Consider the following 21056-nt stretch of genomic DNA (forward strand, 5'->3'; position numbering starts at 1 on the left):
CCTCTGTTTTCACTTGCCTTGCAATCGCCCTGGGGTTTTATCGGTTCTGGAAATAAAAAAAGGCCACCCTCCAGGAGCAAGAACAGAACAAACACTTTTTGATTCAACTGACACCGTCCCTTGGATAACACGCCTCCAGCAGACGCTTTCAGAGCCTTTTGTGTTCGGTATTGATTTTTAACGAATAACCAGGCACAATAGACTGAGCAAGGGTGGCTTCATTCATGTTGCTCAGAACTAGTGTGGGGTTCCCTTGTACTCACAGCCAAAAGATCAAGGGGACATTTAAAAAAAATCCGAAAAGAACTTACTTGATGGCTAGAATCAACATGATGTATGTGTCTTTTCTTCCTCCAACAGCGTGCACACACACACACACACACTCCCAGCTGGAGCCCCCCAGTTCCTTTGTGTCTGCCTGAGTGATCTGCAATTCAGTGGAGAGAACCGTTGATGGAGAAATGACCTTATAGCCCATGGATGGAGAACTCTGCTGCCCTCCAGATGTTGCTGAGAACGACAACTCCCATCAGCCCTGGCCATTGGCCATGCTGACTGGGGGGCGCCGATGAGAGTCCCACAACAACTGAAAGGCCGCAGGTTCCCCCATCCCTGCTTAGACACTCCCTCTCCAATACGTGTGCGTTGTCATTTGTGCACGCGTGTAACACCACCACTCGTTCAGCTCTGAGGTAGAAACATGGATGATGTGCAAGCGCAAGGTGTTCCCCTCAAAGTGTAAACACAAGGACAGGGAGCCGGTGGCCCTCCAAACGCTGTTGGGCTGCCAACTCCCATCAGCCCCTGTCAGCATGGCCAATGGCCAGGGCTGATGGGAATTCTAGGCCAGCAACACATGAAGGGCCACAGGTGCCCCACACCTGGTGTAACATAACAGAATTATTGTATCTTTTAATTGCTGTAAACCGCCCAGAGAGCTTCGGCTATGGGGCGGTATATAAATGTAATAAATAAATAAAATAAAATAAATTTTACTATACAGTAGAGCCCAGTTGGAAAACCCCCGCCAGATGTTGCTGGCCTACAACATCCGTCATCTCTCACCATTGGCCATGCTGGCTGGGGCTAATGGGAGATGAGAGTTCAACAATAGCTGGAGCGGCCCAGGTTCCAGGTACAAGGATAGAAAGCTGCCTTATACCATTCATCCATCTAGTTTAGTATTGCCTCCTCTGACTGGCAGCAGCTCTCTAGGATCTCAGGCTAGGCGATCCTTTTACTCTGAGACGCCAGAGATTGTACCTGGGACCTTCCTACCTGCAAAGGGTTTGCTCTGAGCTATGGGCCTTCCGTTCTTTTTCAAGTAAAAAAGAAAAATGTGCCTTAGCTTCAGACTAAGGAAGCATCTGCACATAAGGAATTTCAGATCGATAGCCATGTTACCAAGAGTAAGGGGACCATATTGGTTTCACAGTGCCCCGCTGCCCTCTGTTTCCTCGAGGCCTAGTGAAAAGAATTTCAGAGCATGGTAACTAAACTGAGGCGCTTGGTCTTTGGAGCAATGATTCTCTGAGACCTGGAGTGCCTTAATCATAGAGTGAATAGGTACCACAAAGGTCATGTAGCGCAATCCCCAGCCAGTGCAGAGAGTCCCCTACTACAATATCCATCCTCTCCTTACAAACCCCTAACGGAGAAAAATGGTCGTCTTCATAGGAAGCTGCCTAATCCCATTGGTCCATCTAGCTCAGTAGTGTCTGCACTGCTTGGCAGCAGCTCTTTGGGATTTCTGGCAGTGGACGTTCCCAACCAGGAGCTGAACTTGGGACCTTCTGCATGCAAGGCAGATGCTCTGCCACTGAACTAGGGTCCTTCATCTGTTTCAAGACGGCTACCGTCTTTTGTCCTGGCGAAATATACCCATGAAGGCTCCTTTTCTGTTCTTGGTTTAGGGGTTTTTTTATTGTAAAGAAAAAACCGCAGCTCAGGTTATGATCCTCCCCTCCAGTAATATTACCTGTGTGTTCTGTTCATAAAGTATTTAAAAGACACACATAGACACCCCTGTGAAAGTGCGTTGAAGGATCTGTGTTGAGTCTCCTTGATGTGTTTCCCCACGTGGCTTCCTCTGCATGAAGCAGGCTTTTTGTTCTGCCATCTGTCCCAGGCCCACCTACCAAGTGCGCCTCTTTAATAGCTCTGTTTCTTCCTCTGCCCCGCTGCGCAAGTGAAGGGCCCCAGCTCTGTGGCAGGCCATCTGCCTTGCAAGCAGAAGGTCCCAGGTTCAGTCCCTGGCATCTCCAGATAGGGTTCGGAAAGGACTCCTGCCTGAAGCTTTGGACAGCTGCTGCCAGTCAGTGTAGGTAATACTGAGCCAGTGGTCTGACTCATTATCAGTCAGCTTCTTATTGTTGCAAAAGTGCTACAAGGGCTTTGCACAGTTGGCTCCTCGCCTTTCCCACTAAGGCTGTCATCCTGTGCACCATTTGTGGATGTAAGAAGTTGCCTTATACCTGGTTGGACTATTTGTCTGTCTCGCCTATAGCTGTCTACTCTTGAAGGTCTCAGGCAGGGGTATTTCTCATCACCTGGCCTCCCTTTCTAACTGTACATGGCAGGGATTGAACCTGGAACCTTTGGCATGCAAACTGGATGTACTCTACCATTGAGCTCCAACGCCTGCTCAACTTCTCTGGAAGTAGGCTGCATTTAATACCATGGGGCTTACTTCTGAGCAAATGTGCCGAAAGGACGGCTGTGCAGCTTCAGTCCTAAACAAGCTTATTAAGCTCTCTTGTGTAGGGACTGTTCGCTCATAGTCAGATTTAAGGCAGTCTCCCGTAACCAGATGAAAGGCGAGACAGGGTTTCATACAGGTGAGTGATCAGGCTCTCCTGGGCCCAGCACAATAACCAGGGAAGCTTCCAAGGAGAGAAGCTCCTTCCTCCATGCCGAGTGTAGCGATGCAGTGGGTGAACGGCAGGTAGGATGCAGCTGCCTGTGCCAGCCCCCAGCAAGCTAGCAAACTTTTTTTCCCCAGGCTAGTGAGTTCTGGGATGATTTACAAGGCTGTGAAAAACCTATCCAACCTGTAGCATTTAAGGGAAACTTTCTCTTGGAATGGGATCGTAGTGCTGAGGGCAGGAGTGTCTAACATGGTGCCCAAGGGCACACAAGCACCCACAGAGATCTCCCCTGGTGCCTGCTGCTGAGGCTTGAAAGAAGCATTTCATAGTAAGGGTGTACTTGGTTGCAGGGGCCAGCAGGTGGTTGCCCACAACCGTTGTTCAGGTTGGCAAATGTGTCCATGGGCTCAAAATGATAGGCAATCCCTGGTGTAGAGGGACTGCTTTTGCCATATTTATCTTTGAAAATGTCTTCAGAAGAACCAGGTCAATAAATGGGAAATGTCTTGCTGAGCTTCCCCTGTATATTTATACTGTTAACCAAAAGTGGGGATCCTTTGGCCCTCCAGATGCCTTTCGGCTGCCTTCACCCATAATCATCAATAACTAAGGTTTATGGGAATTCTAGGCCAAGAACATCTGGAGGGGTACAAGGTCCCCCCCTCCCTGATGTAATACATATTTTAAGAAGGGGGTTGTTGCCATTTTTCTTGGGTGGGTGTGGGGGAGCCAAATATTTCTAGAAGGCATTCTTTTGGCAGTGCCTTTTCCCCTCAGCTCAGCTTTCCCCATCTGTGTGCGGCATCCAGCTTGCAGTAACTCACAGATCTTACCTGTCCATAAGTGAAATATTGCTGTGATCACAGCCTCTCCAGACAAGATGGCAGATTCCTTAAATGCATTTTGGGTGCTGGGGGACGAAGGGCCTGTATATAGCAGCAGTTTTAAATAATACAAATAAATGCATATTCACAGAAGGGTGTTTCAGTGAAACGGAGGCTATTGAATTTATTATCAAATACAATGGCACCAGGAGCATGGAATTCTAGAGAAACAGCTCTTTATTGGGCCTCAGCTCCTGAATGCTTCAAACTATTGTAGTTTTGATTTGAAACGCCTTAAAAGTTTTCAGAGTGCCATTGTGGTGTAGTGGTTAAGGTGTTGGACTACGACCTGGGAGACCAGGGTTCGAATCCCCACACAGCCATGAAGCTCACTGGGTGACCTTGGGCCAGTCACTGCCTCTCAGAGGAAGGCAATGGTAAACCCCCTCTGAATACCACTTACCATGAAAATCCTATTCATAGGGTCATCATAAGTCAGGATCGACTTGAAAGCAGTCCATTCCCATTTTTCAAAAGTTTTCAGTGTTTGGGTTCTGGTGTCCCCAAGAGGCCACAGGCGGGATCACTTCCTGGCTATAATTTGACCAGTGTTGGATGCTTGCATTTTTTAAAAAGAATAAATAAATAAAAATGCTCCTTTTCTGCTGGTATTTGTGTGGAGTGGTGCAGGGGTGTGTCCAGCTGCCGTAAGCAAGGTAACTAGGCTTGGCACATAGTGGTGCATGACAAGGGCCAAATTGACTTGATGTTGAGTTACGTAAACAGCAGCCTCTGGACTTCAGAGGCTGGAGAGGAGGTGTTAACTCGATGGTCTCAACAAAAAACACCTCTCTGCAATCTGCTGTCTTTAAAGCAAAGCCTCCCTCCATTGGTCCCAGTGCTAAGGGATGATGGGAGTTCTAGTCCAGCAACATCCCTGGGTTACTCTTCCCTGATGGACCCAAAGAGCTGCCTGTGTTTTGGGGCTCCCTGGGGGGGCGGGGGGGCTTTGGGAACTGTTGTGATTATTTCCTGTCAAAAATTCACCACTACACCTCTGGTGGATCTCTAGTTTAATTCCAGTTATAGAATTTATAACAGTCTGCTGGCGTTCTAGTGCTTGTTGATATGATGGATTATTTTATTGATTTCAGTCTGTTTAGCTGCTGTTGTTGTTTTGTACGCTTTATTACTGTGTTTAATGCTGAACTTGTTTCTATGTTTGTAAGCCAGTTCAGGAATGTTGACTGAGAAAAAGATTAAAAGATTCCTGACTGGGACTGGTGGGAATTGGAATCTAGCAACTTCTGGAGAGCCACAGGCTTCCTATCCCTGCTCTAAGGTAATATGAAACAGTGGTATTCACGCAGGATGAATTGATGGAGAATATAATTTCCACTGTAGTGCAGCACGTTCATTAGTTTTGAGTAGCTGAGGGCCTGGTTACAGCACTGTTAATTGAGGCTCGTTCATGTTGTGAATCTGCTGGGAAGCAACTGCTTTTTCCCCCCAACAGAATCCATCACCCTCTCGTATCCACAACATGCCTGGATGATCCTTTGTTTCCCCTTTAGTATCTTCTCACAAACACTCCGCTGGGGCTGAAGAAAGGCTTTTTCTTCAGTTTCTTTTTCTCTTTCCCAATTTCTGAGACGGCTTTGCTGGAATCAGAGCCCCCTTTGCCAGATTCGGAATCCTCCTGCAGAAGCAACATTGAAAATGTTAGCCCACTGATGTGCTAATCGATAGGGGGTGGTATTAAATATCAGTAAAAACACGAACGTTGGCCTGGTTTGCACATAATGCTAAACCAAGGAAGGGGAGCCTCCAGCCCACAGGCAAAGTTTGGCCCACAAGGCTGTTTTCCCCAAACCAAGGGCGCCTGCCCTACATCTGACATCATACTGTATGTCGCATCACGTATGGGGCAGGTAGAGTCACGGCTGGATTGGCTCAGTTGGGAACTTGATTGTGTAGCCAATCCCAGTGCTGGCAAAGCCCCATCCACTGCAGTTCCCAAGCACCTCACAACCAGCTGGCTGTTGAGTGCTTGGGAAGTGCTGCACAAGGAACTTTTGACAGGCGAGTTGTCCCACCCACCTGTCAAAGTTGGCCCAGACTGGAGGAGGAAGATAACAATCTGACCCACCATGTCAAATGGTTTCCTCACCCGTGCGCTAAACCATGGTTTAGAGCCCGGCCCGGCAACTTAACTTGAGTTTGTTAACTATGGTTAACGCTCACTCCTTAACAAAGATTTGTAGATAGTTTATAAACCTCAGTTAATGTAAACCATAGCTTAGTGTTACATGCAAACTCAAACCTCCTCGGCTATGGTTAAAAAAATTGCTTTCAAGGCTCAGCTGCTTGCTGGTGCTTTTAACTATTCTGGGATGTCATAAACCATGTCATGATCTGCCAGATGCCTCATTTTTAACTACAGTGAATATTAACCATGGCTTAGTTCTGTGTGTGATCCAGGGCAATGCTAGGTGTTGAACTAGGATTGTAAAGGCTTAAGGCTGCAGCGATTAAAGCCTCCTTGGTATAGTTTCCAGAGAAGAAATAACTGCTTGCTCTTCTAATTTTAGTTTTGCACACCAGTTTAACAGGATTGTAAAGTCAGAAAGCATTTCTTGACCTCTACAGCTTCAGGCTGGGACTGGGAGGTAATCTGCAAGGGGCCAGACATGCCAAAAGAGATCAAAAGCGCCTTGCACACAGAAAGATAGCATGTCTAAGGGAAGAGGCCTCACTAACATATACCATCAGCCAGAGCTTAGAAAGTTACTTTTTTTGAACTACAACTCCCATCAGCCCAATCCAGTGGCCATGCTGGCTGGGGCTGATGGGAGCTGTAGTTTAAAAAAGTAACTTTTCCGAGCTCTGCCATCAGCTACTGTGAAAGTACTCATGTCAAGGGCAGTAATTGCTACGTTTTTCCATGTAAGCTGCCCTACACTTACACTGTGAAGCGGAAGGGGGGAATTTTTCCCCTCCATATGTTGCTGAACTATAGCTCCTACCATCCTTGGCCATGCTGGCTCAGGCTGATAGGCTTGAAGACGAACAACATCTGGAGGGTTACCAGTTCCCCATAAATATAGAGTAGTTTACATAGGAAATCAATTACTTCCCTAGACGTTTGGAACAGCAGCCTTAATCTTTCCATGTATTGACCTGGTGCTTTCAAAGGGGAACCTGTGGTCATCCAGGTGCTCCAATTTCCTTGGCCCCCAACAGCATGGCCAATGGTCCGGCACATCGGGAGGGCTACAGGTTCCCCAGCCCTGGCCTGAGGGATTCTTTCAGTCAGAGCTACCAAGTTCTGGAGCAGAAGGCATTTTCTATACTTTTTTGAAGAAGCTGGCCTTTGGAAAGGAGAGATGCAACTGTTTTAAACGTGAGTGATTGTGTGCACTTTAAATACATTATTAAGTGAGCACTCTGTGGACTGGACTCTTCCTAGAGATGAGCAGACACCCCCTCATAGTTCACTGTGGCAATTCTGACATAGTTTTGTCTTGTCTCTGCTTGAAATCCAATGTCGGTGGCTGGATTCTGTGTATGTGTCGTTCCTAGATTTTAGATTGGTCTGTATATTGAATTGAAGGGTGGGCAGGAAAGCTCTTTATGGGAGGTAGGCATGTCGGAGAATTCCAACGAAAATGGGAATAGGGGCTGAAATTGTCGGTGCTCAGTTATTCATCCCATGTCCAGAATGGAAATCAATCCAATGAATATAAGCAGTGTTCTTATTATTACTTCCATGATATGTAATTGATTACTCCCCCCCTATTTGCATTGCATTTCCTTTGCACTGAAATTAAATGGGGTGGTAGAACGTAATGACACTGTAATTCATGTAATTAATTACATAAATTATGAAATTTTGCCCCCGCGAACAGCGAGACTAATAACACAGTTTTTGGTGGAAAATAAACTGCAGGGGAATGGAAACACTGCTGCATGTGGCAAATACAGGGTGGAACAGAAAAACTGTGCCTTCTTACATTCCTAATGGGTGGAAGCACTTGCCCCTCCCCCAGTGAGGATCCTTGGGGTAAGAGAGCTATTCTACTCCCCCTTCTCCTTCTGGCATGCTCAGAGCTTCAAGTCTTCAAGCTTCAAGAAGGCAGAGAGTTGGACAACCCTTTCCCTTCTCTTCTGACCCACAAAATTCTTGATGTACACCTGAAGAAAATGGATTCCGGAGAGTTTGAGTTCAGCTCCGGTATACGTCCTGGGAAAAGAGAACCTCAAAATGTGGGGTGGGATCCAGCAGAGGTGGATTCCAACAGCGCCCCTCATGTCAGGTCTGACTCCAGGTTTGAGGTGAGGGGGCCTGGGCAAAGTGCCTGTTGGTGCACCCCCTCCTCTGTTGAAGGTCCTGCGGTAGCGAGCAGCAACAGCATTCCAGACAGCTTTGGGTGGCTGGGGAATTGCCATTTTTATTTCCTGCTGTCTCCCAGAGCAATTGGAAGCCATTGTGGGAAATTAAAATGGGAACTAGACCTAGCCCCTTGGAGCACTAGGCCAGAGCAACTTTTTTGCCAAAGGGAATCCTAGGGCAGGTATCAGCTAACTGCTGATGCTGGCATTGCTTCACATTTCCCAAAGAAACAGTGAGTGCCACAGGAAACCCACCACGGGGATGGTGGTTGCATTGATCTGAGGTTTCTCTTGCTGCTCTCTGAGTCTCCCGATCTCTTCCCGATGTTCATCCAGCTGCGCCTCCAACTTCTCCCGTCGCATCCGCTCATATTCCAGTTGGGCCTGCAGCTCATCAATGGACCTGTTGAAAGCCAAGCCGCAGTTGAAAAGCTGCTGCCTCTCCACCCATTGCATAGTACAGGGGTTGCCAAGGTGGTGCTAGTGGGCACAGCAGCACTCTTGAGGCTTTCCCCTAGTTCCCCGAAGGCTCTGAGCTCTCTCACGCATGCACACCTTACTGCTTCCTTGGGCACAGGGTATTGTGGGTGGTTGCCTTTTCTTAATGTTGAAAAGTATGTAGAGGTGAAGTAGGAAGTTGGAAGACTGACACTCTTTCTTACTTCCTCTTTGAGCTCGATGGGCTTTTCACAGCTCAGTTTAATTCTCATCTCATCCAACTTTTACCCAAATCCCCTGGAAAAGCAAAGTGAGTATGCACGCGCACACACTCTCTTTTTCTGTCTCTGGTGTCTGCAGGGGGGTACTAATCCAAGGGAGGCCAGCAAGAAATGATCAGAGATGGTGGCACCAATGGGACCCACTTAAAAAACCAAATATGCCCTGGGCCTAAAAAGGTTGGCAACCCCTGGCATAGTACCAAGCTCTCAAATGACAACTACAACCCACTGCCCTGGTTGCAAAGACATCTAGGCATCTTACTGGATTTGCAATCTATGCACCAGAAACCTTGGAACCAAATTAAATCCAGTTTTGGTCGTCTAATGAAGCCTAAGCAATTTAGGAATTAGGTGTGCGTAAAGTTAGTCTCCTCGCCATTCACAACAGCCAGCAGAGGGCAGCAAAGCAGCAAGGTTTTAACCAGGATGTGTTAAATTTGTGTCTGCAACAAGCTGTGAAAGATGGCGAGGGAGAAATATCTGTAATCTGACAACCTGGGACTCTCTATGCATTGGTCCTCCAAAGTCCTGCCATCCCCACCCACAGCTCACATTCACAGCCTTGTGTTGTAATTGCCTGCCTGTGCAAAATATAGCTGCCCAAAAGGAGAATGCCAGACTTGGGGGGGGGATCAGGAATGTGGCACTCAGATTTCCCACCCTGTAGTGCAGAGATAAGACTTCCCACCCTGTAGTGCAGAGATAAAAAATGTAAATGTACTGCCTTCAAGTTGATTCCGACTTACGGCGACCCTATGAAGAGGGTTTTCATGAGGCTGAGAGGCAGTGACTGGCCCAAGGTCACCCAGTGAGCTTCATGGCTGTGTGGGGATTCGAACCCTGGTCTCCCAGGCCGTAGTCCAACACTCTAACCACTACGCCACACTGGCTCTTCTATGACTAAGGAACCTTTTTCTGTCCAAGGGCTGCATTACCTTGTGGGTGACCTTCTGGCGTCCAGATGCCAGCGGCAGATGGGTGGGTCAGAGGCAAAAGTGTGTGGAGCGACTAATGCAATTCTTAACATTTGATCAGTTGGCTAGCATCTCCTCACACACCCCGTTCTATCCTCCATCCAGGCACGCAAAAGGCTTTCCAGCTAGGCAAACCCATGGAGGGTGTGAAACAGAGCCGGTGAGGGGTGTGGCCTGAAGAGCTCACCAAGGGCCAGATAGAGAGGCCTGGGGGCTGCATTCAGCCTACAGGCCTGAGGTTCCCCTGAGACAAGGTGCTGGCCAAGAAGGCACATCTTTCATTGCCTCAGTACCTGCCCACCAGCACCTGTAACAGCTGCAGACAGCACCATTTGAAACTTTGGGTCCCGAGGGCAGCCCCAGAGATTTAAGTGAAATTCTTTACAACCTCCCATCTGGGGTGCTTCACTTTCCACTCCGCTGGCCAGTCACTCACACACACACCACTCTTTGAGTGGGACGATGGTGGGAACGCGAAACGGCAGCTGACGACCCCAAACCACACTTGAGTCACTGATGCAACTCTGCCTATACAACGGTGCCATGAATTCAGAGCACTTCCCAAAACATGGCGGCCATTTTACAAGGGGGAAGGCCCATCGCTCAGCAGCAGAACATCTGCCTTGCAAGCAGAAGGTCCCGAGTTCAATCCCCAGCATCCCTGGGTGAGGCTGGAAGAGACGCCCTGTGTGACTCTCTGGAGAGCCACTGCCAGTCAGCATAGACAGTCCTGAGCTAGATGGGCCCATAGCCTGACTCAGCATAAGGCAGCTTCCTGTGTTCTGGTGCTCTTACTTGACAAGCTGCCTTTCTTCAATTTTCTTCTGCCTTTCCTCAGGCAGGATTCCTCCCAGCTGCTGGTAATTGCTGGTGGCGATTTCCAGGAGATCCTGCAGCTCTTTGATCTTCTGATAAGCTCTTTCTGCAAGGGAAAACCTAGCATAAGAAGAGCCTTGCTGGATCAGGCCTGTGACCCATCAAGTCCAGTATCCTGTTCTCACAGTGGCCAACCAGATGCCCTGGGGAAGCCCGCAAACAGGACCTGAGCACAAGAGCACTCTCCCCTCCTGAGGTTTCCAGAAACTGGTATTCAGAAGTATACTGCCTCCGCCTATGGAAGCAGAATATAGCCATCAGGGCTAGTAGCCATTGATAGCCTTCTCCTCCATGAATGTGTCTAATCCTCTTTTAAAGCCCTCCAAGTTGGTGGCCATCACTGCGTCCTGTGGGAGCGAATTCCATAGTTTAACTATGAGAGGTGTGAAGAAGTACTTTCTTTTGTCTGTCCTGAATCTTCCAACATTCAACTTCACCGGATGTCCATGAGTTCTAGTGAGTCCTTGGAGTCTTTCTAGACTCCTGATCCCAACTCAGCCATCCACCCACCCCCAATCACTAGGAAAACAACCTCCCAAAGGGACTGATTATTAAACAATGGGGAGCTAGACAACTTCATCAAGGGGAGGTCTATCAATGGCTATTAGGCATCCTGAGTTAGGATGGCTATGTGGGAATCTCCGTGATCAAAAGCACAATGCCATCAAAGGCCAGTTGCTCAGCTGCAACAGCATGAGGGCCAATGCATTCATGCCTTGCTTGTGGGCTTCCTAGAAGCAATGGGGTGGCCAATGTCAGAAGGATCCAGCAGGTTTCTTCCTACATTCTTATGGTGGGAGACTCCAGAACTTCAGTCTTCATGCAACCAACCACTTGAAGCATTATCTTAAATCCAGATGTTGTTAGGCGCCATCTCCCATCACCACAAGCCAAAATGGCCAACAGCCGCGGATGATGAAAGTTGTAGTCTGTCATGGCCCTGTCAGAGGACTCATCAGACGAGGATGACTCGGGAGTAACAGCAGCAGACCCAGGGGCAGCAGACCCAGAAGGAGAAACGGAGGAAACTCCTGAGAACCCAGCTCCTTCTCCCCCTCAGCTGCAGAGCACCCCAGACACAGCTGAAGCCCTTCAGCCAGACGCAGCCAGTGAACAGGAGACTCCCCCCTCACCTGCAGAACGTAGACAACAGAAGGTCAGGCAGAAGAGGGGCAGGCCTGTCCACTTAAGGCCAAAACGCTGAGGGCTCACACCTGCTGACAAACCTGCTCCTTAAAAGTCAAACCTTGGCTTCAGCTTGTTGCTGACTACAACGTCAGGCGTGACCACTGTGTGTCTTCCTATCCCCTGAACCTTGACTTGGACTGATCTCTCGGCAAACTAGACCCGGACCTTCACTGACGTCTCTTCTGGATTTCTGGCTTGGCACGTAAGCTTTGAATGGCCTCTGCCCTTATCTTGCTTCCTCCTTGCTAGCCTGGCAGATTTATAGCCAAGCTGCTGGCTGAGGACTTACAGCCTGGCAATTACCAAGGAATCTCCAGCCCTGCCTGCACCCCCACCGACACTGCTGTCTCAGTGAAGAGCTGTCATAGTCCAGCAATGTTTTGAAAGCCATAGGCTGCCATCCTGGTCTTAAATCATTACCGTGCATCCACTTCTAGAGCCCAGCTTAATGGAACTCATCCTTCCTACAGATACAGACCAGGACCATGTTTTCCATCACCAGGGCCAACCCACTCCTCCTATCTCCTTGACCTAGTTCACTTCTTGCTAAGGAGGTATGCCCATGTTTGGATTGCACCATTTCAAACCACAGGGGCTCACATGACTGAAAGCTCTCTTCCTCCCCCCCAAAAAAATATGACATTCTGATGTGCAGAAAACTAGCTTCTCGAGTTTCTAAAGGCCACACTAGAACCATTCTTCTTCACATACTAGGTTTCTACATCCAGGATTGTTATTTTTCTTAGCATGGAAAAGCATTTAGTCATAGGAGAGCGTATCTTTAGTCTGAAGTCTTACAGCCCAAGACACAAACAGAGATCTACCCCCTGATTGACATCTAGGTCTCTGAAACATAACACAGGCAGCACATTGGAGGAAATGTCTACAGTACACCAGGGAACCATTTATTTATTTATTTTATTTGTATCCCGCCCTTCCTCCCAGCAGGAGCCCAGGGCGGCAAACAAAGCACCAAAAAAACTTTAAAACATCATAAAAACAAATCTTAAAATACATTAAGACAAAACAGCGTTAAAAACATTTTTTAAAACAACCTTAAAAAAGGGTTAAAAACATTATTAAAAAAACATATTGCAATTCTAACACAGATGCAGACTGGGTTAGGTCTCAACTTAAAAGGCTTGTTGAAAGAGGAAAGTCTTCAAAAGGCGCCGAAAAGATAGCAGAGATGGCGCCTGCCTAATATTCAAAGGGAGGGAATTCCACAGCCCGAGGGCTACATTCCATTGTGGGCAACTGTTCAAGTGCCACATGCCAGTGGTGAGCAGGGCCAGAGGCAAAAGCGGCCAGAGGAGCAAATGTAAATTTTGCCTTTGTACAGTAGGCTTGTTTCTACACACACTCACACACACACCTCTCTATCCTCATCTATGCCAGCCAGAGGCATGTTCAGAGTTCACGGACATCTTTCAGCTGGGCAATAACGCTCTGGGCATGAAGCAGTGCTGGTGAGGGGTGTGGCCTGGGGAGAAAGTGGCTTGAGGAGTTTTGAGAGCCAGATATAGAGATCTGGAGGGGCATATTCAGCCCCAAGCCGAAGGTTCTCTGCTGATCTACACCTCCTAACCTCCCCACCCCAAGTCCTCAGTCCACTTGCTAGAACTGCATCGATAGACCTCAAACTGATTACACTTACCGGTTTACAAAACAGGTCACAAACCTACCTATCAGCCCATCAAATACAGCTGCCCACTTGCCAGCCTTTGCCAGGACAATTCCCACCTGCTGGACCCAACATCCATTTGACACTAGCCCTTTTCTTCCACCTCCACATATAGAGAAAAGACCGCAACTCACCACGACTGTCCGTTCTGTCCTCTTTCCCGGCGCTCACATCGCTCCTGCAGTCTGTGCTCCCTTCCACTCTGTGACTTTCGAAGAATCGCGGGTCGTTGACATCAATTTCCTCATCAGAGTCGTTCCCCATTCTTTTGCTTAAATACTGCACAGCAGCCAGCTGGGCAAACCTGGACAGTTCAGACAGCCGTTAGGAGGTCGCCGGAGAGTGTGAGAAGACAACCAGGGTTTCCCCTGCTGATTGCAATACGTGCTCTCCATTTTAGTGGCAGAACGGCTCAATTCAGCATTTGGAAAAAGCTGCCTTATACCGAGTCGGACCATTAGTCCTTCTGCCTCACTGTTGTCTACACCGGCTGGCAGCAGCTGTCCAGGGTTTAAGGCACAGGTCTTTCCCAGCCCTACCTGGAGATGCTGTGGATTTAGCCTGAAAACTTCCGCCTGCAAAATCTGTACCACTGAGCAATTCCCCAGACACAGGAAGCAATCTTACACCAGGTCAGACTGTCCATCCAGCCCAGTATAGTCTATTCTGACCGGCAGCAGCAATCCAGGGTCTCCGGCAAGTCCTTTCCCATAACCTGTGACCTGATCCTTTTACGCAGAAATACCAGAGACCGGATCTGGGACTTTCTGGATGCAAAGCATTTGGTCTACCACTAAGCTCCAGTCAATTCTGTCAAAACTGGTGTATTTCAGGAACTGTGTTCTTGGGGAATGTGGGCTTCTTCATAGGTTTATTGGGGGTTAAGAAGAGCCGTGCCAGACCAGATCAAAAGCTCATGTAATCCAGCATTCTGTTTCCACAATGGCCAAGCAAATGCCTATGAAAAGACCACAAGCAGGACATGAGAGCAGCAACCCTCTCCCTGATGAGGTCTGTAATAATAGGCAAGCTTTTTTTGGGGGGGGGGGTCGGGAACCTCCGGCACAGGGGCCAAATGCAGCCGTCCAGGCCTTTCTATCTGACTCTTTGGACTCTTCCCAGGCCATATCCTTACTGGCCCTACTTCGTACCCTCCTTGCCTGGCGGGAATATGTCATTGATCATGATTCTTGCTTGCCTGGATGGTGGGTGGAGAGGGGTGTGTGAAGGTGTATAGAAACTGTAGGAGGTAAAATGTCCATTTGTTGCTCCACCCACTTTTGCCTCTGGTCCCGCCCACCACTGGCATGTGGCCCCCGGAAGGTTGCTCAGAAAAGAATGTGGCCCTTGGGCTGACAAATGTTTGCCACCCCTGGTATAAGGGAATATTGGGGACATTCTGGTTTGTAATTCTCAGTTTGTAACAGCTGGACCCAGCAGATTTCACCAGTGCCTCATGAAGCCAGAGTGCCTTCAGAATCCATCCCAGAATCCTCTGCAAAATTCAATAATTCCACAGCCTCAGACAATTCAATGTGGAAATGGTTTCAGTCCTGGCGAACTGGGGGCAAATTTCAGCGCGGAGTGAATGCACACGTACACTGTTGAGACTGAAGGCGAACACACATCAATTGTCATATGAGGATAGACACACAGTGCACATCACGTGCATTATGTGTTTGGTGGCTGGCTCACATCACCGTTGTCCCATGTGCATTCTATACATGAAGTCTCTGCATATTTAAAAAAAAGAGGCCAATTTCTATAGTCACATGAACCAGCCTCAGGCTACATTCAACCATGCATTTATTCCACTATTATTCCACTTTAAACAGCCATGGCTTCCCCCAAAGAATCCTGGGAAGGGTAGTTTGTGAAGGGTGCTGAGAGTTGTTAGGAGACTCCTATACCCCTAACAGAGCTCCAATGGCCAGAGTGGTTTAACAGTCAGCCCCTCTTCCCAGAGAACTCTGGGAATTGTAGCTCTGTGAAGGGAATAGGGGTCTCTTAACAACTGTCAGCACCTTTAACAAATGACAGTTCCCAGAATTCTTTGGGGCAAGCCATGTCTGTTTAAAGTGGAATAATCGTGGAATAAATGCATGGTGTGAATGTGATCTTAAGCTTTCTGAATGGATCTTCAATGTGTGGTAGGCAGGATTAAATCCACACTGGTGTTTTTTGTCAGAACTGAATCCCCGTGAGTTAGCTCATCCCAAGAGAACACAGGCAAGTATTATAAGTTGACACCTCTTGGCAACATCTTTTGCTGTCTCTCCAGCTTCATTGGCAATGTTGCAGTTCGCTTCCCTGTTGATCAGCCACTCTAGGACATGTAAATGACCTTGTCCAGCAGCTAAAGGGAGAGAGAGAAAATATTAAAGGTAGCCATTACCATTGGGGTAGCCCTTTTAGCCTGTGTTGCAGTAAAGACAACTAAGAATCTACACATCTATTACAGCATAAGCTTTCGTGAACCACAAGTCACCAGTGGCATGCAGTGTACATTGGCAAGCATACATACACATTGGCGGCTGTGTGTGTGTGTAGAGGAACAAGATCAGAGGGAAATGATACGCAAGAAGAAGAGACAGCGAGAATTACCTAAAAGCAGGATAATGACAGTGGCCAGTTTACAGGGCAGTGCTGGTGATAATGCAAACATCTTGGCATTGGTAAGCTAGTTAGCACATGCAGTGTGAGAAAAACTTGTAATCTCCATTGGAGCCACAGGTGACTGAGCAGAACATTATTTTGTTTTCTGTGACTTGAATGGAGATTACAGATTTGTATCACTCTACATGTGCTTACCAATGCCAGGATGTTTGCGTTCTCACTAAAGCTGCCTTGTTAATTGGCCACGGTCATTATTTTGCTTGTAAGCAATTGTTGCTCTCTTTTCTTCTGCAGTTAGTTCCCCTACAACCTCATACCCCTGCATCCTCCCCCCTCCCTCCACCATGCTTTCCACAAAAACCTATGCTGTAATAAATTGCCTCATGCAAGTTTTTCTTCTTCAAAATTAGGAACATAGGAAGCTGCCTTAATAGCGAGTCGGGCCATTGGTCCATCTAGCTCAGTACTGTCTACACTGATTGGCAGCTGCTTTGCAGGGTTTTAGAAAAAGGGATATTCCCAGTCCTACCTAGAGAAGCAGGGGATTGAACCCGAGACTCCTGCATGGAGAACAGATGCTCTGCTACTGGGCTACAGCCCGTCCCCAAGGAAATTAGCTCATGACCCTTCACATTATTTATAATTTATTTACTTATTAATTACACTTTTATACCACCCCACAGCCGAAGCTCTCTGGGCAGTTTACAACATAAAAGGAATATACCATCACATTTGGTACAATTGATAGTAAAAGAAAATGAATATATCACATTTTAAATAAACATAACTGAACAATAAATCACAGCAATATGCATATCTTCAAAACCAAAATATAACAATTATAAAAACATCTAAACAAAAATAAAAGAAAACCATACATGACATAAAACATCAACCGAACAATAAATCTCAAACAATATACATTTCATCAAAATCAGAACAAAAAATAACAATTGTAAAATACATTTCGTTACAGTAATATGGTTCAAATGTCCTAGGTAAACTATGTGAACGGTACTGAAAGTTAGGTTGGTTAGAGTTGATTATGATCAGAGATTACAAGCCACAGCACCGCATAGAATTAGGTGTGCTTAACCCACTGAAGTTAATAGTGCAATGTTATAGTCCAGATTCGCAGGATATTTAGGCAAACTGCACCAGACAAGGAAACCTAAATCTGTCTTGCTTTTTATGCCCTAAGAGCATAGTTGTATGCACTGCTTGCTAAAACATACACCAGTAAAAGAAGAAAATCTTTACCCTGGTAGTTCAAATTCTGTGACAAGAAACAACAAAATATGCATATTCTGCACAAATTATCCAAATGGTTTCTCTTAGATTTGCATAATTTATTATGCCCTTTTTACAGATTTGCATAGCACCTGGTTAGATATGTTAGCCTGAGAAGAAGTGACTGGCCTATGGCTGCCCACTGAGCTTCGTGCCTGAGTGGAGATTTGAACCTGGGTCTCAGGGTCAGCCTGCAAACCCTATTTGTGCTTTCCTGGGAGTAGGGCCCATTGACTTAAATTGGAGTAGACGTGTACATGATCACATTGTTAGCCATGAAGCTCACTGGGTGAACCTGGGTCAGTCACCATTTCTCACCCTAACCTACCTCGCAGGGTGGTTCTGGGGATAAAATTGGAGGGTTGTGTATGCTGCTGTGAGCTTCTTGGAGGCAGAGTATGTAATAAAGAAACAAAATGAATCTTGCAGCCACTCTGAAAACAGGTGTAAACGATTTCAGTAGGAAAGAAACACCAATATGACAACAACACACGCACCCCCTCACCTTTGTGCAAGAGAGTGGATCCCTTATCGTCCCTCTCATTAATATTGATGATTCTATTTTCCAGTAATGTTCTTATTGTGTCCACATCCCCTCTGAAAGCAGCATCGTGGCCTGGAAATGTAAAATCTATGCAGAGAGAAAACAGAAGGAGATACATTAACTGCCATAACCCCACAACTAGTCGCTTAAGAGCTGGAAATAGGAATTTTAGGAAGCCAAATGTTTCATCTGATGATGATGGAGCCTATGTAAAGCATGAAAGGTTGCCTTATATCTGTCCAAATTTTGACAAAAATTTGTCAAGAAATATGGAAAACTAAACAATAGCCACAGACTGGAAGCGTTCGATATACATCCCAATTCCAAAGAAGGAATCCCAGGAAATGCAGTAATTATCGAACTACTGCCTTAATATCCCATGCAAGTAAAGTAATGCTCAAGATTCTACAACAAAGGCTCTTACCATATATGGAACGAGAAATGCCAGATGTCCAAGCTGGATTTAGAAAGGGAAGAGGCACCAGAGATCATATCGCAAACGTACGTTGGATAATGGAACGGACCAAGGAATTTCAGAAGAAAATCAGTCTGTGCTTTATAGATTGCACCAAAACCTTTGACTGTGTAGATCATGAAAAACTATGGAATGCTTTAAAAGAAATGGGGGTGCCACAACATCTGATTGTCCTGATGTGCAACCTATACTCTGGACAAGAGGCTACTATAAGGACAGAATATGGAGAAACCGATTGGTTCCCCATTGGAAAGGGTGTGAGACAGGGGTGTATTTTATCACCCTATTTATTTAATCTATACTCAGAACATATCATACAGAAAGTGGGATTGGACCAAGATGAAGGAGGGGTGAAGACTGGATGGAGAAATATCAATAATTTAAGATATGCAGACGATACCATACTACTAGCAGAAACCAGTAATGATTTGAAACAAATGCTGATGAAAGTTAAAGAGGAAAGCAGGACTACAGCTGAACATCAAGAAGACTAAAGTAATAAAAGAAGATTTATGTAACTTTAAAGTTGACAATGAGGACATTGAACTTGTCAAGGATTATCAATACCTTGGCACAGTCATTAACCAAAATGGAGACCATAGTCATGAATCATAACAAGAGCTAATGCTCTGAGGGTCCATCCTCAAGGCTTGTCAGCTAATCCCCTTTTAGATTCCAAAATCATGGTTGACTAGAACCAGAGAGAGAGACTTTTCCGTGTCTGCACCAGATTCTGGAATTCCCTGCCCAGAGAGGTCTGCCTTGCCTCTCCCCTGATGGTCTTCTGCCACAGTGTAAAGACCTTCCTTTTTAGGAAGGCCTTCTGTTGCTTGTGATTTCAGTTAACTTTGACTGACAAGTTTTTACTGCTGCCATTATGATTTTATCGATATTGACTATCATGGTATTGTAGTGTGTATGTAGGTATTAGCTACCTTGATGTTTTTGGAAAGGCAAAATAAGAATGTTTTAAATATACAAATAATTACTTTCTTTTAAAAAATAAATTGTTCATTTTGAAAGAGAAAATATTGCAATGGGGGAAAAAACCCCACACAAATAAATAACAATTCCCCCTGCCCCCGCACTGAATGCTTCCAGTTTATGGATGCTGGAGATCTTGCAACCCCTACAGACCCTCTCGGGTGTTAAGATCAGAAAGGAGGCCTTCTTAGTAATTCTGCCACCCTCAGAGGCTCAGGGGATGGTGGCCCAGGAGAGAGCTTTGTTTGTGGCAGCCCCTAAGCTGTGGAATTCCCTCCCTACAGAGATGTGTCTGGCAACTTCACTGTCCAGTTTTCGGCGAATGCTAAAGACACACCTCTTTAGCCTGGCCTTCAGCTCCTGAGATGTATGTTTTCAGAACCCACCCTATTCTTATCCTTGAAATGTATTTTAATTCTTTCTAACACTAAAGTAAGAATCATTCAGACCAGGGTATTTCCGATCTCTATGTATGGATGTGAAAGTTGGACAGTGAAAAAAGCAGATAAGAGAAAAATCAACTCATTTGAAATGTGGTGTTGGAGGAGAGCTTTGCGGATACCATGGACTGTGAAAAAGACGAATAATTGGGTGTTAGAATAAATTAAACCAGAACTGTCACTAGAAGCTAAAATGATGAAACTGGGGTTATTATACTTTGGACACATAATGAGAAGACATGATTCATTAGAAAAGATAATAATGCTGGGAAAAACAGACGGGAGTAGAAAAGGAGGAAGGCCAAACAAGAGATGGATTGATTCCATAAAGGAAGCCGCAGACCTGAACTTACAAGATCTGAACAGGGTGGTTCATGACAGATGCTCTTGGAGGTTGCTGATTCATAGGGTTGCCATAAGTCGTAGTCGACTTGGAGGCACATAATAACAACCACCCACCCACCCTGGGACCTATCGGTGAACAGCGGGCAATAAATATAAATAACAACAACAACCCTTTTTAGCAACCAGTTTTTCAGGCGCTTCCAGATTAGGGTTGCAGGTTCTTGGCCTGAGACTGATCCTGTATCTTTAGAAGAGAAAGTCAGCCAAGTGCAGGTGTTCTTGCAACACTGTAATGAGAAAAACCACAAGGTGGAATTCTCCCTTCCCTCTGCACAACTTTTAAAGATACAGAAGACCTCTTGGTTGCCAGGCACAGCCTCCAAGAGGATCTTTAAAAGTTGTGCAGGGGGAAGGGAGAATTCCACCTTGTGGCTTTTCTCATTACAGGGTTCCACAAACACCTGCACTTGGCTGACTTTCTCTTCTCCTAAAGATACAGGATCAGTCTCAGGCCAAGAACCTGCAACCCTATTCCAGATGGAATTTGGGGTTCAAAACAGAACTTGAGATGCTTTGGCCAATGTGCCTAGTAAGCCATAGACCAGCAGATCTCCCACATAAATCAACAAGTATGGTTTATTTTATTTTTTATTTTTTTTAAGGGCAGCACACCTGAAAAGGTAGAGGACTGCTGGTCTAGACCACTGTACAGATTCATCTCCAAGAAGATAAATATCACCTTAGGGACAGAGGAAGCTCACTTATACTGAGTCAGACCGTTGGTCCATCAAGCTCAGTATAGTCTACCCTGACTATCAGCAGCTCTCCAGGGTTCCAG

At 46.4% G+C, this 21056-nt stretch overlaps 2 protein-coding genes across 7 annotated transcripts in view; one reads left to right on the forward strand and one right to left on the reverse strand.

The window, feature by feature from the left end:
- The window catches only part of CCDC90B (coiled-coil domain containing 90B), a 39030-nt gene extending 31500 nt beyond the window's left edge, over window positions 1–7530 (forward strand). The window contains exon 9 of the mRNA XM_061628960.1: window positions 1–7530. Within this exon, the coding sequence (XP_061484944.1) occupies window positions 1–56 (56 nt within the window). The 3' untranslated portion in view covers window positions 57–7530.
- The window catches only part of ANKRD42 (ankyrin repeat domain 42), a 26046-nt gene continuing 9743 nt past the window's right edge, over window positions 4754–21056 (reverse strand). For 3 of the 6 annotated variants that reach the window (XM_061628952.1, XM_061628955.1, XM_061628951.1), the window contains 6 exons: window positions 17936–18061; window positions 15775–15880; window positions 13659–13828; window positions 10572–10698; window positions 8339–8486; window positions 4754–5390 (listed from right to left, as the gene is read on the reverse strand). In XM_061628952.1, the coding sequence (XP_061484936.1) occupies window positions 5262–5390; window positions 8339–8486; window positions 10572–10698; window positions 13659–13828; window positions 15775–15880; window positions 17936–18061 (806 nt within the window). In that variant the 3' untranslated portion in view covers window positions 4754–5261. Of the gene's footprint in view, window positions 5391–8338; window positions 8487–10571; window positions 10713–13658; window positions 13829–15774; window positions 15881–17935; window positions 18062–21056 lie in introns of all 6 variants that reach the window. The other 3 variants (XM_061628953.1, XM_061628954.1, XM_061628956.1) reach the window with 3 other exon arrangements.

Source organism: Rhineura floridana, chromosome 5 (assembly GCF_030035675.1).
Source record: "Rhineura floridana isolate rRhiFlo1 chromosome 5, rRhiFlo1.hap2, whole genome shotgun sequence".
In the NCBI taxonomy this organism is placed as follows: domain Eukaryota; kingdom Metazoa; phylum Chordata; class Lepidosauria; order Squamata; family Rhineuridae; genus Rhineura; species Rhineura floridana.